The sequence below is a fragment of the Eumetopias jubatus genome, unplaced genomic scaffold (genome assembly GCF_037043125.1).
Source record: "Eumetopias jubatus isolate StellerSeaLion01/CBP00866 unplaced genomic scaffold, mEumJub1_p1.0 scaffold_3, whole genome shotgun sequence".
NCBI lineage: Eukaryota > Metazoa > Chordata > Mammalia > Carnivora > Otariidae > Eumetopias > Eumetopias jubatus.
The window spans coordinates 44,140,116-44,156,327 of NW_028274809.1; the positions used below are offsets into that span (position 1 = coordinate 44,140,116).

General features: G+C 38.3%; 1 protein-coding gene across 2 annotated transcripts in view; it reads right to left on the reverse strand.

Moving 5' to 3' along the window:
* Positions 1-16,212, reverse strand: part of NAB1 (NGFI-A binding protein 1) — a 47,674-nt gene that overhangs the window by 4,541 nt on the left and 26,921 nt on the right. The window contains exons 4-6 of one of the 2 annotated variants that reach the window (XM_028123779.2): positions 14,382-14,433; positions 3,454-3,543; positions 1,617-1,776 (exon numbers count right to left, since the gene is read on the reverse strand). In XM_028123779.2, the coding sequence (XP_027979580.1) occupies positions 1,617-1,776; positions 3,454-3,543; positions 14,382-14,433 (302 nt within the window). Of the gene's footprint in view, positions 1-1,616; positions 1,780-3,453; positions 3,544-14,381; positions 14,434-16,212 lie in introns of both variants that reach the window. The other variant, XM_028123766.2, reaches the window with a different exon arrangement.

Consider the following 16,212-nt stretch of genomic DNA (forward strand, 5'->3'; position numbering starts at 1 on the left):
CAGGCAGTGAAGAATTTAAATAATAGCTAGAGAAATATTTTAAATAATAATTTAGGAAGGAAATGGCAATTCATGCTAGGTCCAAGGTTTACAATTCTCCCAGGACATTTTTCAGAGTGAAACACGAACTAAACAAAAGACTGAGACTTCCAGTGAGTACTCCAACTCTGGCATAGAATACATTCCCTCTGTAAGGCATTTTCTTACCAGTGCACAGTTTACCAAGACATTAACACAAAATAACAAGTACTAGAGAGACAGAGATGGCTTCAAGCAATTGCCTATCACTAAACAACAAAACCTATGGCAAATCCATGAAGACAGAAATAGCACAGATATGGTAAAAACACTTTATATGCCAAATCACCTTCTCTGTCATAAACCTAAATCCACACACTTAGCACACTGCCACCCCACATGACATTATCCTGGTTTCACAAATTAGAGTCATCCAGTCTTTCATTAATTTTGCTTTTGCTTAACTCTTAACTGTCAACGATGACTAGAGAAGTTAAACAAGACCTCAACTAAACAGTTTCTGTAATATTTTTAAAAAGGAAGAATGTGCTTCTCCTCCAGCACTCTGATCTGCTGACGTATTTTACCCTACACTTGGAGAATGCTTGTAAAGATAGTAGTCTCACTTAGAAAGAAATCTGTTTTTTTTTTTGACAATGGTAGCCACTCTCTAGAAAAGTGTAACAATAATATGTAAAACAAGAAGGTCCTACAAAATTGTTTTTCTTCAAACACACATCACTACTTGAAACTCGAGGATATATTTCTATATTATATACTATGCACCTTCCTCTACTAGAGTGTAAGCTCCAAGCCAGCAGGGACTTAATGTCCCTGATCCATCTGTGGTGCCTAGAAGCATGCCTGGCACACTGGAAGAGACTATGAGTAAATGACAGTGACTTGAGATTTTCTTCACGTGTCAATACAAAAAAATGAAAATAATTTTTTAAATGATAAAAATATTCATGAATCACAGCTTTCTAAAAAGAGTTTAAACAGTTTCCAACGTACCACACCAAATATAGTTTCATAGGGACCATAGGCCAACCTAAAGCCTGAAAGAACACAAAATTTCTTCAAGTCTCTCCATTCTTATACCATCTCTACCAACCTCTGTACTCTTGTCACAGTACTTTAGAAGCAGTTACTGTATTCTCGTAGGGACCAAATGTTATAAACTTCATAGACAAATTTGTTTTTGAAATCAAAGAAAATATGAAGCTGTGATCTTTTAAAAAACTGATAACCATCTTCCATGGCATCAGTTTCTCTGGGGAAAAGGATCTATACTGTTTACATGTCCCATTCCCACTCACCCTGTACAAAATACGGGTCAAATGCACGTGTCAACTAGTTTAGGGATAAAAAACAAACAAACGTACAAACAAAAAAACCCCAAAACTTCTGCTAGTTGAATCTGCAGGATGAATCCTTTCCTTTTTTCAAAAAAGAGACAATTTAAAAACGAACTTTTATAGGGAATGTATAACATAATCTCTATAAAATATCAGGATTTAAAAAATAAGCCAACTTTTGTTTCTCTGTACAATGCACAGAGTCACTGGCTCGCAAAGCGCAGGCCATCTAAGATCCACCTTGCCCCTCGGAGTTGTCAGAAGCCACGCCGTTCGGGCTGTGCTCTTCTGAGGCCTGCCTGTAGAGTCCTGCCGAGAGCCTTCTCTCAGCATGCTGCAGTCTCTCATAGCCAGCTGGGGTGCAAAGGAACTCCATCTGCTTTGCCATCACCTTTTCAGGCTGCTAGTAAGTAAAGCAAAAATAAAATCAGGAACTAAAACATTCTACAGTTTTTTTAATGGTTTAAAGATGCCAATTTCAGACTCCAGCAAATATATTTAGTATTCATTAAATTAGTTCACACTTCATGTGGTATACACGTTCCATAAATATGCTTAGATGTCTATATCATCATGTTAAAACATAAAATGTTGGATTCTGTGCAAGAGAAAAAAAAAATCCTCCTGCCCATCCTTTAAAGAGAATTCCATTTCAGCTCAAAGGCAAAATAACCTTAGCTTTGTTTCCCGAAGTACTGAGTCCTTTAAAATATTTTTTTTAAAAAGAACCTCAGAGCAACAGCAGCATCTGCCACAAACTGCTTCTAACACACAGGGTGAGATCTTGGCATTTTTATTTTAGGATTTGGCACTATACATACTCTGATATGATGACAGTATGTTGGGGGAGAAAAGGTGTAAAATGGCTGTCTGGAGGGACAAGTCAAACACCCCTCCCACCAAAATCAAACAATGCAAATTACGAAGGAAAAACACCAGTGCCAACAAGACTCTTCCCCTTCATCATGGAATGAAACTGCAGTATTTCCCAACCAATGAGAGAAAGACACATTTAAAATACACAAGTAAATAGAAATTCATCTTTGCATGTGTTTTGTAAGTTCCTTCTTTATGTACTGCTCTAAATCACTTATCTGTGATATTCAGATCAGTACATTTGTGATATTTTGCCAAGGAGATTAATAGTCAAAATGCAGATATGAATCACTGCATGCCATATAAAAGAGTAGTACAAGGAAGGTGCTCTATAAAATTAGTTACAAAAAATCCTGACTCACAATAGTAAAAATCAATAAATGAAATATATTAATTCACGGAACAGGATAAAAGCTTACACTATTTTTCTGAATGCACATAAACCAGATCAAAAGGAGCTGTAATTTCAATTCATTTGAACTTAAATAATTGAATCAGAAGCATCTAAGCAATTCATTTGAACTTACTGACATAAAATGTCAGTAAGATTTCTAAGGAGGAAGTATATTTTTCATCCTCTTAAAAAGAAAAAAAAAAAAAAACTTGGCACTACTGAATTTGACCAAGAGCAGTCGCCAGGCAGAAGATCCAGAGGAATAAGACTTACAGTGCTTTCTAAAAGGTGGTTATTTGTAGAAATGACTTTTTTAAAAAGGTTAATTTCAGAATACAATTAAATAATAGCAAAAGCCCCTGAAGATACATATTAAGAATTTTTTCTCATACATGAATCAAACTGACCTAACAATAGCTACAATGCCGATGATGAATGTTTTACTGAGAACCAGTACTATTGTATCTCAGAGTTGTATTACACACAGCCATAGTCAACATGGCTTTCTTCCTGGTATCAAATTGCTTCTTTAAATTTTCTTAAGTAGAGAATCTGTCTTTCTTCCTACAAAACTACAAAGAATAAATAAGTATTACTATATCAGAGATTCTGCTCATAAACAAATCAAACTATGCTGTTATTGCTATCTTGTTGACACAGCTGTGGGTCAGATGACATTTCAAAAACAACCAGAAATAAACCCCATCCTCAGATGCTTAAAACTGAAGCTAGCTGAAGCACCCATTTATTTTTCAATCTACAGATATTATTATGAAATGTTAACTGTTAACTGGTGGCTTACGTTACCTGTGAACTGAGAGCAGTGAGTTCTTCACTCTTCGCCTTAGCCTGCTGGAAGAGCGTTTGCACGGAGTCCTGGAAATCTGGAAATCCATCCTATGGGTCAAAGAATAAGTCCTTTTTACTTAGAGTTTGTAAATAAAATATCAACAACTTAGAAAACAGGGCAAAAAAACCCACTTTAATCCTACTGCCCAAGTAATCATGATTAAGATTTTAATGTACAATACTTCCTTTCAGTCTTTTATGGTACAATTACCTTATTTCTACAGTTGTAACCTCACCAAAAATATAAATGAAAAAGATAATAAGACTTACACATCTACATTAGAATGCAGACTTCATGAGCATTAATAGTGGTTATATAACGTTTCATACAGCAGTTCATCTAGTGGTTCAACTAATAATCACTATTTTCACATCAGACATTTAGATTCTTTTTCTTATTTTTGGGTTGAAAAACACTGCAAAAATACTTTCATAGAAAGAGCATTTTCCATAACTTAGATTACCTAGTATAGTAGATTCCTAGTACAATCACTGCAAAGGGATGAACATTTTTAGGAATATTCACTACTTCCCCTAACGGCCTTTACTGGTTAATCAGACCATAAGTTTTTCTTGCCAGCACTGGGTGCTGTTTTTTCTTAATTGAATTGGTATTTAAAACTTTTTTAATTTTGTATACTGTAGTTGTATATACTTCTATTCTGTAAATTCTTCTCTCACTACAAGCTTCAGAAAGGCATTCTGCTTTAGAGATTTGATAAATGCTCAAATCTACCCTCTAGTTTTTTAAAGTTTTACCTTGTCTGCTTTGTTTTTTAAACTTAACTCTCTAACCCATCAGGAATTTATTTTGTTGTATGTAATGTGATAAAGAACCAATGTAAATTTTCTTCAAAGTGCTACCCAATAATCCCAACCTGAATTTCTGAAGAATTCTTCCATGCTGACTTGTCATTTCTCCTTCGACATTTCATATGACAGGCAATGGGGATCTGAATTAGAACGACCTGCAACTCGGGGAACCTGGGTGGCTCAGCTGGTTAAGCAGCCAACTCTTGATTTTAGCTCAGGTCATGATCTCAGGGTCATGGGATCGAGTCCTGCGTCAGGCTCCCTGCTCAGCAGGGAGTCTGCTTCAGGACTCTCTCTCCCTACCTCCCTCTCCCTGTCCCTGTCCCCCCACCGCTTGCTCACGAACACACACTCTCTCTAAAATAAATAAATAAATCTAAAAAAAAAAAAAAAGAAGAAGAAGAAGAAAGAAGAAAGACCAGCACTCATGTTCCAATTCTACCACTTACTAGTTAACACTGGAGGAGTAACTCAACCTTTCAGAACGTTAGTCTCCTCGTATGAGAAATACAGAGAAGAGCACCTATCTGTTAGGGTTGTTGTGAGGAGCAGATGAGAGACGGTCATTAGCATGTACTCACTGCTAAGTAAGTGTATCAATACACACTAAATTCTTACATTAAACAGAGCTTTCTTGGGGCACTCTCCTCCTGAACAATATCAACTTAAATGATTTTCACTCTATACTTTATATATATATAAGCGCCACTCCATCTACTACTTTTTACAGGTTATGTGGTTTTTTTTCTCATTTATTGCTTCACACGAAATTTATATTGACAAACATCACAACAGCGTTGTTTTAACAACTTTACTAAAAACCATTAAAGGACTCCTCACAGAAATGGTCACTGACCTCCAAAATATTTCTCCCCTACTTTCATGAGCTATATATTTGTAGCAAAGGGTAAATCACTAAAACCCAAAGCTCTTATACTAACATAGCAGAATAGCAGAAAGAGATGTAATAATAACAAAATATTTTATCTTATTTGAAATAAGAGATACTGATTCAAGAGTTTCTCCCCTATCAGGGTCTTATTTCTCCACTGTGGATCTCTTGTTTTCAAAGATTTCATCTACCAAAATTCATTTCTTAAGTAATAATTTGCTATTTTTAAATTCAAAGACATGAAATGAAATAAGAGTCAGGGCAAATAAATTTGACATCGTGAGATAGTCATATGTAGCTTTATGGTGGGTCAATATACAATCAGCATTTACTTATTTGAGAGAGAGTGTGTGTGTGTGTGTGTGTGTGTGCACTAGAGATAGAGCAAGCACGAGCAGGGGGAGGGGCAGAAGAAGCAGACCCCCCACTGAGCAGGGAGCCCAACGTGGGGATCCCAGGACCCCGGGATCACAACCGCAGCCAAAGGCAGACGCCCAACCAACTGAGCCACCCAAGCACCCCAAACAGCATTTTTAAAGTATTGAAAATAGTTACCTTTCTAGGCCCCCACAAGACCAAGGACCTTTGACTCAGAGGAATGTATGGAATATAATCATTAACTGAGCTAGAATGAACTTTATATAAGTGGATACAATCTAAATCTAAGTGAAAAGGACACTTGTTTAGTCATTCCATTTTTCTCTAAGAACTTATTTAGACCTACAAATCTAACTTTCTCTTTAGCAATCTCTCCTTTAAGTGAAGAGCACCTATCTGTTAGGGTTGTTCAATGAGGGAAGCTAGGAGAACACCTGGAAAAGCAGAGAAGCTATCATTTTCCAGGTGACTACCATGTACCCCCAGTTCCCAACTATGTTCTGTATTTTACATTTATCATCTAATTTAATCCCCACCATAGACAACCCTAGGTTCCTCTCATTTTACAGCTATGGACACTGGCTTCAAAGCCTCTGCTCAAACTATAAAATCCCAGAGTTACCGAACGCAGAGCAGGAAACAGATGCACACCTCTTACAGCTCGGTTTTTCATAAGCTGAACTGGTTTAACTCTATGATTTACACACGAAGTTCAAAACCCACTTCTACTACTTATTTACTGTGATACTGGACAGACTATTTCATCTCTCTGTGTCTACTCAACTAACTTTAGAACCATTTTAAGGCACCAAAAAATTCATGAAGAACACTTAGCACAATGCTTGGCACATAGATATTACCCAATAAATGTTTGCTACCGATATTTATTAAGTTCCCCTTTAAAGCTACCAGATTTAGGGGTGCCTGGGTGGCTCAGTCATTAGGCATCTGCCTTCGGCTCAGGTCATGATCCCAGGGTCCTGGTCAGTGGGGAGCCTGCTTCTCCCTCTCCCACTCCCCCTGCTCATGTTCCCTCTTTCGCTGTGTCTCTGTCAAATAAATAAATAAAATCTAAAAAAAAATAATAATAAAGCTACCAGATTTAATCATAGTAAAATAGCATGCTATAAGTGACCTACTGCATCTCTATGATACAGGGGGAATAAGATAAATTTGGGGGATATTTACGTAGTATAGCTATCTTAGAGATTACTTACATAGTATAAGACATCTTGGGTATTTAACACTAAAACAAGCCAAGAAAATTTTGACCATATTGTTAAGGAACAGTTCTATTGGAAAGAACAACAGAAATCTGGAAATACTTGTTTATCCACTCATCAAAAATCTCTCGTTTGCCTAATAGGTTCTAGATTCTGTACTCAATGCTGGGGAGTCAATGACTCCTGCCCTCCTGACAAACAGTCTAGAGAGAGAAAAGGACAAAGAGATCCAGAGCATAGTGGAGGACAGTGTGTCAGAAAGTCTTCTGAGAGGGCATGATGTCTAGGCTGAGACATGAAAGAAGAGAATTCTCTAGGGAAAGAGAGCAGCTTATATAAAAGCTAGAGGCAAAAAGAACAGGACAACACACCTGAGAAGCTGGAGAATATTTAATATAGCTAACACAGGGAATATACTGAGAAAGAGGGAGCGGTGAGAGACGCTGGATACGCGGGGCCAAATTCTGAGAGGCCTTGTAAGCCATGTTAAGAATTGTCGATTTTTATCTTAAATTCAAAGAGGAGCCACTGCAGGTCTCAGGGAAGAAACGAACCTGATCTGAAACCCAAGAATGTGCGGGAGACAATATATAGTTCTGGCTTTTCAACAAGCCCTGGGTGAAGTGCGCCCAGGCCAGAACCTCCAATATTCCAGGGCTGTTTTCAAAGGAACTTACAGAAGAAAGAGCGATCTAGTCTTGTGTGTCAAGAACTAGATGTGTGATCCCAGTCAGGAAAGTTAACCTCATTATTTCCAGTGTTCCCAATTTTTAAACAGAGACTAAACCATCTGCTTTATCCACCCATTGGAGATTTGTGGGGATTGAATGCAGTAATGCAAATGGTAACTCTTGGAAAAGTGCACGTTGCTGTACAAACATACAGTGGCACCACTGTCAGGATTATTCAACCCTGAGAATATGGAAAAGCTAGAAGGGGGAATTTCAAACTCTACAAGTGCAAGTTTTTGGGAAACAGACACTGCTCCTCATTAATAAAGAGACGTAAAAACATGCAATGAGCAATAAACTACCATATCCAAGTAATCGGTGATCTCTCTGAAACCGAGTACATGAGTCATTCTGATTTGCTCCCACAGTCTTTGATGGTTCATTACGGGCAAACTACAGGATTGAATAGCTATCACTTCATGACCTACATTTTCAGGTACCCAAAACATATGGCTTAGAAAGAAGAGTGAGAACATTCCCAAGAAACTGGTCTCTTTCACATGATGTCTGGTGCAGGACTTTTGTTATATGTCTCTCAAGCCTTTTTCCCAAGAACCAGCTATACCATGCTATGAGCAATTTATCTTCATGTCATATTCTTGGCTACTGCCATTAATCACAGTGTTCCCTTACTGGTGAGATCCTGAATCTGAGCACTGAGAAAATAAAAGACACAGGGTGGGATGCTGTTCATGACCTAATTACTCTCATCCCACTGGTCTCCACCCCCATTCCTCCTCAACCTTGCCCCCAAATACCAGCAAGCTGCTTTAAAGCCACTGCTTAGCTATCTTTAAAATGGCTTGTTCCAGCAGATGTTCTCAGCCTCACACGTGCATTTTTTCTTTTTTTTTTTTTTTTTACTCACACTTTCTATATGAATAGCAGATTGTAATGCTTCTGTTTTTCTGATCCAGAGGGGAAGAGCCTACATCAAATTAGACCAGCTTTCTTTCAACAAGCTTAGTAACAGCGTAGGTGGATGTTCTGACCCTCTTCTCTCCCCCTGCCTCCCTCTCCCACCCCCACCCCACTGGAACTGCTAGCAGATGTTTCCTCTAAGTCTGTCTTCTTCAAGCCCCAATTCTCTGACTTTCTGGTCTCTATTAACAAACTGCATTTCTTTCATCCAGTTATCTCTGATTGCTTTGCACTCCCAGCCCACACAGGATCAAGAATGCTGTCACCTTCCATCTCTCTGCCTAGTCTCCAGCAATTTCAGTGAACGAAGAAAACGTACAGATGAGATCTGAACAGCAGCCCATTTAGTCAGCTCCGTGGCCAGTCCCGAGACGGGTTCTCTGACATATTCTTCCTCTTCCAAGATATTACTTACAAACACGAAAGGTAATGACAGGATTTGTTCATAGAACACATTATGTTCTTAATGAAAAATAAAGGCTGTCAACTGAATCCACTTTTAATTAATATTTTTAAAAGGCATGAGTGCCAGGGACTTTGGGTGCTGGTTTTTATCTCCTTTAACTAGTTGACCAGCTGTCTTAAATATATTCTGTCATAGGTATAATATAAATAAATCAAACTAATTTTTCTTGATTTACTGTTTATCTTCCCAACACCATGCTTTTCCTCATTCTAAACAGTCTGTCAAATGGCAATGTTTTATATTTAAATATATTTTGTATACTGTTAAACTTCCCACTCAAAACTTAACAATTGCTTGGATATGCCTCCTTGAAACAGAAATTGCTAACTGCCCCTCTTTCCCCCTTCCTAAAGACTACCATTTCTGCACATACCTGGCCTTCCATACCCTACTAGCAGGAGAAAAGGTCTTATCCTAATAGTGTTTCTTACACGGAAGGTGCTCTGTGACTGCTCATCAGGAAGGGGGAAGGTGGTACTGCTTTTGCAGTTTAGGAGTCAGACCTAGATCTGAAGGCCTGGTTCTGGCACCAGAGAGCAATGTGGCAGTTTGAGCCAGTCACTGAGATTCTCTGGGTGTCTCTTTGGCTATAAATGGAAATCCTAAAGCCTCCATATAAGGATAAACAAGGTTTGTGATAATGAATTTCAAACGCCTAGCAGGGATAGGCATTAACAGATTCAATAAAAAAGTTATTTTTGCAAGTGTCCCAGAGCTAGATTTGAGGTCTCTGATGAAAAAGACAACAACAAACATAATTCATTTTCATTTTAGCTGAAAGTGGATCCACACAAAGGGTAGTATTCCAGGTGGACAAGCTATTCATCTGGCCCGGACAAGAGAAATATTCCCAAACCTCGCATACTAACATACAGGGCTGAAGAGGAGCCTTCCCTAGAGGCTTCGTTCCAAGTGATGGGTTACCCTACGGCCTTCCCAAGCTAGCAGGCTTTTTCCTCTGTGTCTACTTCATTATTCTCGGAATTATAGAAAGGTCAAAATCTCTCTGTTTCCTAATGTCTAACATTCGCTGTAGAAAGGGGCACTATTTAAGGACAACAGATTATCCTGAGTACTTCACTACAATACGTATCCTATATTAAACAATAACAACAAAAACAGAAGCAATCAAATAAATAGCTAACTATCCTTTAAGGGGAACAACCTGCTACATAATAAGAGGAAAAAAATTAGACAAGGATTTTAAAACTTCTACCCAACCCCTCACAAACAGACCAGGAAATTACAGCATTTGGCAACAAGAAAACACCTTATTAAGCTTGAACAAAGTGCTAGTTTTGTCAGTGTGTCCTAATGCACTGGTAATAGCATGCAAGAAAATGTTTCTTTCCCTTACAAGTCTATTTTTGATGTCATTTCCACTGTATCTACTGGACATTACATTTCGTTCACTGCAATCTTTTTAAGATGAAAAAAAGTCAGCAACTTGGCACGTATGCTAATTGGTTATTGTCAAGGATTTTAGAAAAATGAAAATGAAAGAAAAAATTCTCATTAACTTGGGCCTAGTAATTAGTAATCTGCTATAATTTATAATGTGCTAAGCTTATCTTTATAGCATTTTCTTTTAATAGAGCATTAGTAATTCAAATGAAATAAGAAACAGTATGTTCAAAGAATTCTAAAATCTTTCTAGTTTTACTTATGAAGTCCTCAGTGTCAGTCATAAATTCTGAACAAATTGGTCTCATTGTTCTCTAAACATGCACAGTATTTTCTTTCCTCTGTCTTTGCCCATGCTAGTCCATCTTTGTAATGCCCTTCGACCCCACATCTTTACCTTCTGAAACCCTACCTTTCTTTTAAAACCCAGCTCAAACAATATCTCCTCAACGGAGCCTCCCTTAATCTCTTCTCGCGCCAGGAATTCTCACCCTCGCTGAAGCCACATAGCAAGTAGGTACAAACAACACACTAATACTTGATGAAATGTCGTAAGGGAGTAACAATCCTACACAACACAAACTACCTCAGTGTCAGCTTCCGGAATCAAACGAGTAGCTGTGGTATCTCAAATCTGAATTAGAGTACACAGAGAATTTAGACAAGGATTGATGCCAATACCGTATATTTTGCAAAGGATTACACTGGATCCGTGTGTAGGTACACACACACTCTGGAGAGATACTGTTGCCTTGCAATGCATCAGTGCTTTTAAAAAACAAAACAAAATTTAAAACAAACCAGCAAAATAAGTAAACTACTGTCCTAAATTAAAAGCTCAAGTCCCTATTTATTTTGGGGAAACAAAATCAAGACTTTAGAGTCTATAAAGAGCATTTAAAGTAGCCTGGGTTGATGAGTCACTTGTCTTATTTAGGAAGGGTTAGAACTGTTATTCACAGAAAAAGGAAACACTGATTATCTTAATTCTAAGTCCAGAACTGTTCAAGTGGCTTTGTGAATGCTAGTAAAATAAACTAACCAAACAGAACTATCATTCAATTATCTCTAGTGGAACATATTTAAATGAATAGAAGGGTCACACCTAATGCTATAAACCCAACACTCTGAGCTACTAAAAGGAAACTCAAAACATTGCGCTGGATACAAAAACACTGTGCTTAAATTTCAGGTAAGGGCCACCGAGGAGGTCAGAAAGACTTATCAGTATAGCCTAACAAGAAAAAATGACAGCTCAAACAGACCTCAAACTTAAATGTGATCTCTGAACACAGACACAAAAGGAAACCAGGGCTTAAATGTGAGAAGAGCCTGAGTCAGAATTACATAGAGGGCCAATGGTGAGAAAGGCAGACAGAATTTCTAGCCCAGCAGCTGACTACTCTTCCTGGTCCCTGGGCAGGTTTTGTACCTTTCCTCTAAATCTTCTGACGGCACATGCCTTCTTAGCAGTCTCTATATTCACCTGCCTTCCCTTTCAGTGGCAGAGGCACTGAATCTACAGGGTATCCTCTCTTGTTCATTATCTTGGGATGCAGTAGGATAAAACTATGTCATCACTAGTTAGATTATCTTCTAATGGCCCTTTAGGTAATTTCAGCAATTTTTTTTTTGCGTGGTATCTGATGCTAATGAATCTTAAACATTACTCGAGAGCTAACAGTGACCACTGATTACAAATATAAGCACAATTTTTTAAAGTGTGGCCTTTAAGAGATTAAGAGAATCTTCTTTGAGAATCTCAAAGAATCTCTTCTTTGAGAGCCACTGCTTTAGGGTAAAGTTTTTAAGAAGTCAAAGATGCTTAACCATAGCCATTCACTCTTTCACTTGATCTTATTAAGTGCCTGTTAAGTGCAAGGTGCTATTATCAAATCTGAATATAAAGTAGTAGACAGACAGATAAGAGCTGTATGCTCATCCAATGGGGCAGACTGATAATAAAAACAAATACGTAATAGTTTCAGATACCAGTAAGTGCTATGAAAACAAAACAAACCAGGAGAATGAGCCTAAATGTGATTTTGAGGTAAGGGTGCCCTTTTAGAAAGGGAGGCAGGGAAGTCAGAGGAAACTCTCAGCTATGAGCTGAAACCATGTGAAGAGCTACAGAAAGATCTACGTAGGGGAACAGTGAGTGCTGAGGCAAAAAGAGTTTAGCATGTTCCAGCAACAGAAAGTGGGTCAGTGTAGCTGGGACACAGTAAGAATGGGGAAGTGCGGTAGCAGATGAGGTTAAAGATACAAAGTTAGAGTCAGATCACGTAGGGTCTTAGACGTCTCTACAAGTGTAGATTTTATCCTAGGTACAGTAGAAGGCCATTGGAAAGATTTTAAGTGAGAAAGTGAGAAAGGGATTTACGTTTTTACAAGATAATTGTGGGGACGCCTGGGTGGCTCAGTTGGTTAGGTGTCTGCCTTCGGCTTGGGTCATGAACCCAGGGTCCTGGGACTAAGTCCTGCGTGGGGTTCCCTGCTCAGCGGGGAGTCTGCTTCTCCCTCCTCCTTGCCCCCCACCCCGTCTGTGTGTATGCACGCGCGCGCATACGCACACTCTCTCTCAAAAATAAAATCTTTAAAAAAAAAAGATAATTGTAGCTTTGGTGTGACTGAAAGACTATATACAAACAGATACTTAGTTAAAATAATGAGAAGAATTTAGGGTAGTCAAACACAGCTTATCTGCTTTAACTTGCAATTAAATAATAGATGTCTGAGAGAGTACAGAACCCCATCCCCTGCCCAAGAAAAAAAAGGAAGGAGCTCTCAGACTTCAAATTTCTACTCTGTTGCAGACTGGCCTTTAAAACATTCAATCCAAATTAAGGAACAGTAGTTTTGAAACCATTCTATAGTTCTGACAACCCTAAGAAAAGCGTATTTTTTTTTCTTGCTCAACTCCCACCTTACCTCTTGCAGGCCTAAAATCAGAAGGACAACCTCGGGACACCTGGGTGGCTCAGTCGGTTAAACCATCAGACTCTTGATTTTGGCTCAGGTCATAGTCTCAGGGTTCTGGGACTGAGCCCTGTGTCAGGCTCCCAGCTCAGTGGGGAGTCTGCTTGTCTCCCTCTCAATCTGCCCCTCCCCCTGCTCACTCACTCTCTCCCTCAAATAAATAAATCTTAAAAAAAAAAAAGGACAGTCTCATCATGATCCTCTAAAAGAGGCTTGATTATAGGAAAGTCTCCATTACTTAGAGCTACTAAATTAACATTTCTCTCAGATCGTTGGGTATAACCTTTAGCTCCTCTAAAGGTATTTAATAATCGGAGGGGGAGATGAACCATGAGAGACTATGGACTCTGAGAAACAAACTGAGAGTTCTGGGGCGCCTGGGTGGCTCAGTCGTTAGGCGTCTACCTTCAGGTCAGGTCACGATCCTAGCATCCTGGGATCGAGCCCCACATCGGGCTCCCTGCTCCGCAGGAAGCCTGCTTCTCCCTCCCACTCCCTCTGCTTGTGTTCCCTCTCTGGCTGTGTCTCTCTCTGTCAAATAATAAATAAAATCTTAAACAAAAACAAAAACAAAAAAAACCTGAGGGTTCTAGAGGGGAGGGGGTAGGGGGATGGGTTAACCTGGTGATGGGTATTAAAGAGGGCACGTTCTGCATGGAGCACTGGGTGTTATACGCAAACAATGAATCATGGAACACTATATCAAAAACTAATGATGTAATATATGGTGATTAACGTAACATAATAAAATAAATTTTAAAAAAATAAATGTATTTGATGACTTATACATGAGATTATAAAAAAAATAATTTAACCAGGAGAGTTTTAAATCTGTAAGAAACACCTATTGACAAATCAACCTGTGATAAACTGACTGGACATCAAGTTCATTATTGTTGTTTCCTTCTAAGAATTTCTTTAGTATTCTAGTTCAAATTAGATGCTTCAAAGCAACAAAATTCTATATTGTCTTAAAGATTCCACAATCCATTCACATTTTTCATTTGTTTATGGAACATCCTTTTTTTCAGTGTGAACTAGCAAATATTATTAGCATAAGAAAACATGCATAATCTTACCTCCACTTTAATTCTCTTCGGGGATAATTCATCTCTTTCTCCACATTTTGACCTGAATGGAATGGGAAAGAGAAAAACTTGAGAAGGTAACAAATTTTATTCTAAAGACATCTCAATCTATAAACTTCCACCAAAACATATACCCTTGAAACCCTTACACCAGAAATAAGACATTCATAATGAACACTGATATAACAAAAAAGACTTTTCATCATTTCTAAATTAATATTAGGGAAATATGCAGACGCAATTATATTATACATTTTAAAAGGCCACTACCTAAGAACTTCCCCACAAAATAAGTAATCAATAAACATGTAATAATCATCACATAATGAAAAAGGAAAAAAAAAAATCAAGGAGGATTGTATTGCATGGTATCTTTTTATGGATCAGTATGCTATCTTTTTATAAGCAACCAGTCGGTTTAAAAATTTAACTTAAAAAGTTAAATATATTTTTAACTTTTTAAAGGCACCCCTATTTAGGGGCGGCTGGGTGGCTCAGTTGTTAAGCGTCTGCCTTCGGCTCAGGTCACGATCCCAGGACACTGGGATCGAGCCCCGTGTCAGGCTCCCTGCTATGTGGGAAGCCTGCTTCTCCCTCTCCCACTCCCCCTGCTTGTGTTCCCACTCTCGCTGTGTCTGTCTCTGTCAAATAAATAAATAGAATCTTAAAAAAAAAAAAAGGCAGCCCTATTTAAAAATATATTTAACTTAAAAAGTATATAAATGTAAACACCACAAGAAACAGCTAAAAACTGTTGAAAGCAGTTGCCTCTGGGGTGTGGTATTCAGAAGGGGGCAGGGGTGGGGCAGGGAAACTGCTGAGTTTTCAGTATAAGCCCTGTGCACTATAGAATTCCTTAAATCCTGTGCATGTATTACTTTGATTAAATTACTTAAATAAAGCAGTCCGAAAATTTTGTGTAATACAGTGAAAAAAAATCACTACATCAGCTCTCGATTATCCAACTTAAAAAAAATCTTATAAATAATTCTATAATATTCTTAGCCTGTTCATTTAGTCTGCATAATTTTACTTTGTGTCAGTTTGTAAATATGTGGGCTCTTGAGGCAAGGTAGCAAAGGAAGTTGCTATGAGTTAGGGGACATAATGACAGTAAATGCCTCAACAGTGGCTTTTCAAACCTGAATAGGCACAAGAGTAATCTGGGCCACTTGTGAAAATTTGGATTCCAAGACTCCATCCCCCGAAACTGTACTTATTAGGGCCAGGGAGGGTACTCAGGATGTGGTTTTTCAACACACATTCAATTACTCTAACGCCAGGGGTCATGCTCATCTACTCAGAGAAGCAGCGGCACACAACTGATGGTGAACTGGAAATCAGGGTCCACGGGGAACAAGTGACTAAAACTGAAATAGTACTATGCCATCTTGCTTAGGATATAAGTGAAGATGAGATGAATAATAATAGATGTGTTTATATTAAATTTTAAAACCACCACTGCTTTTCAACATGTGTTTTACTTCAAATATTCCATATTCCACTTTCATATTTCAAACACATGTCCATATTCCATATAGTCTGGCATCTTCCAATTTTCCCTTAAATACTGGCCAATGGAGTCTTTTCATCTAGTCAACTAATCTCATTAGACTGCAAACACCTTGCAAAAGGAACCACTTTGCTTCCTCCAAGAGTTCAACAAGTTCATATAGTTAGTGGGTATACAAGTAAGTCTATACATGCTGACTAACTAAATCTCATCATCACACTCAAAACCAAAGCATCTGTGTGAGAAGAATGTCTAAAACCACTACCAGAACAATGCTACAGTGCTAGGGAACTGTCTTTCAAGAGAAAG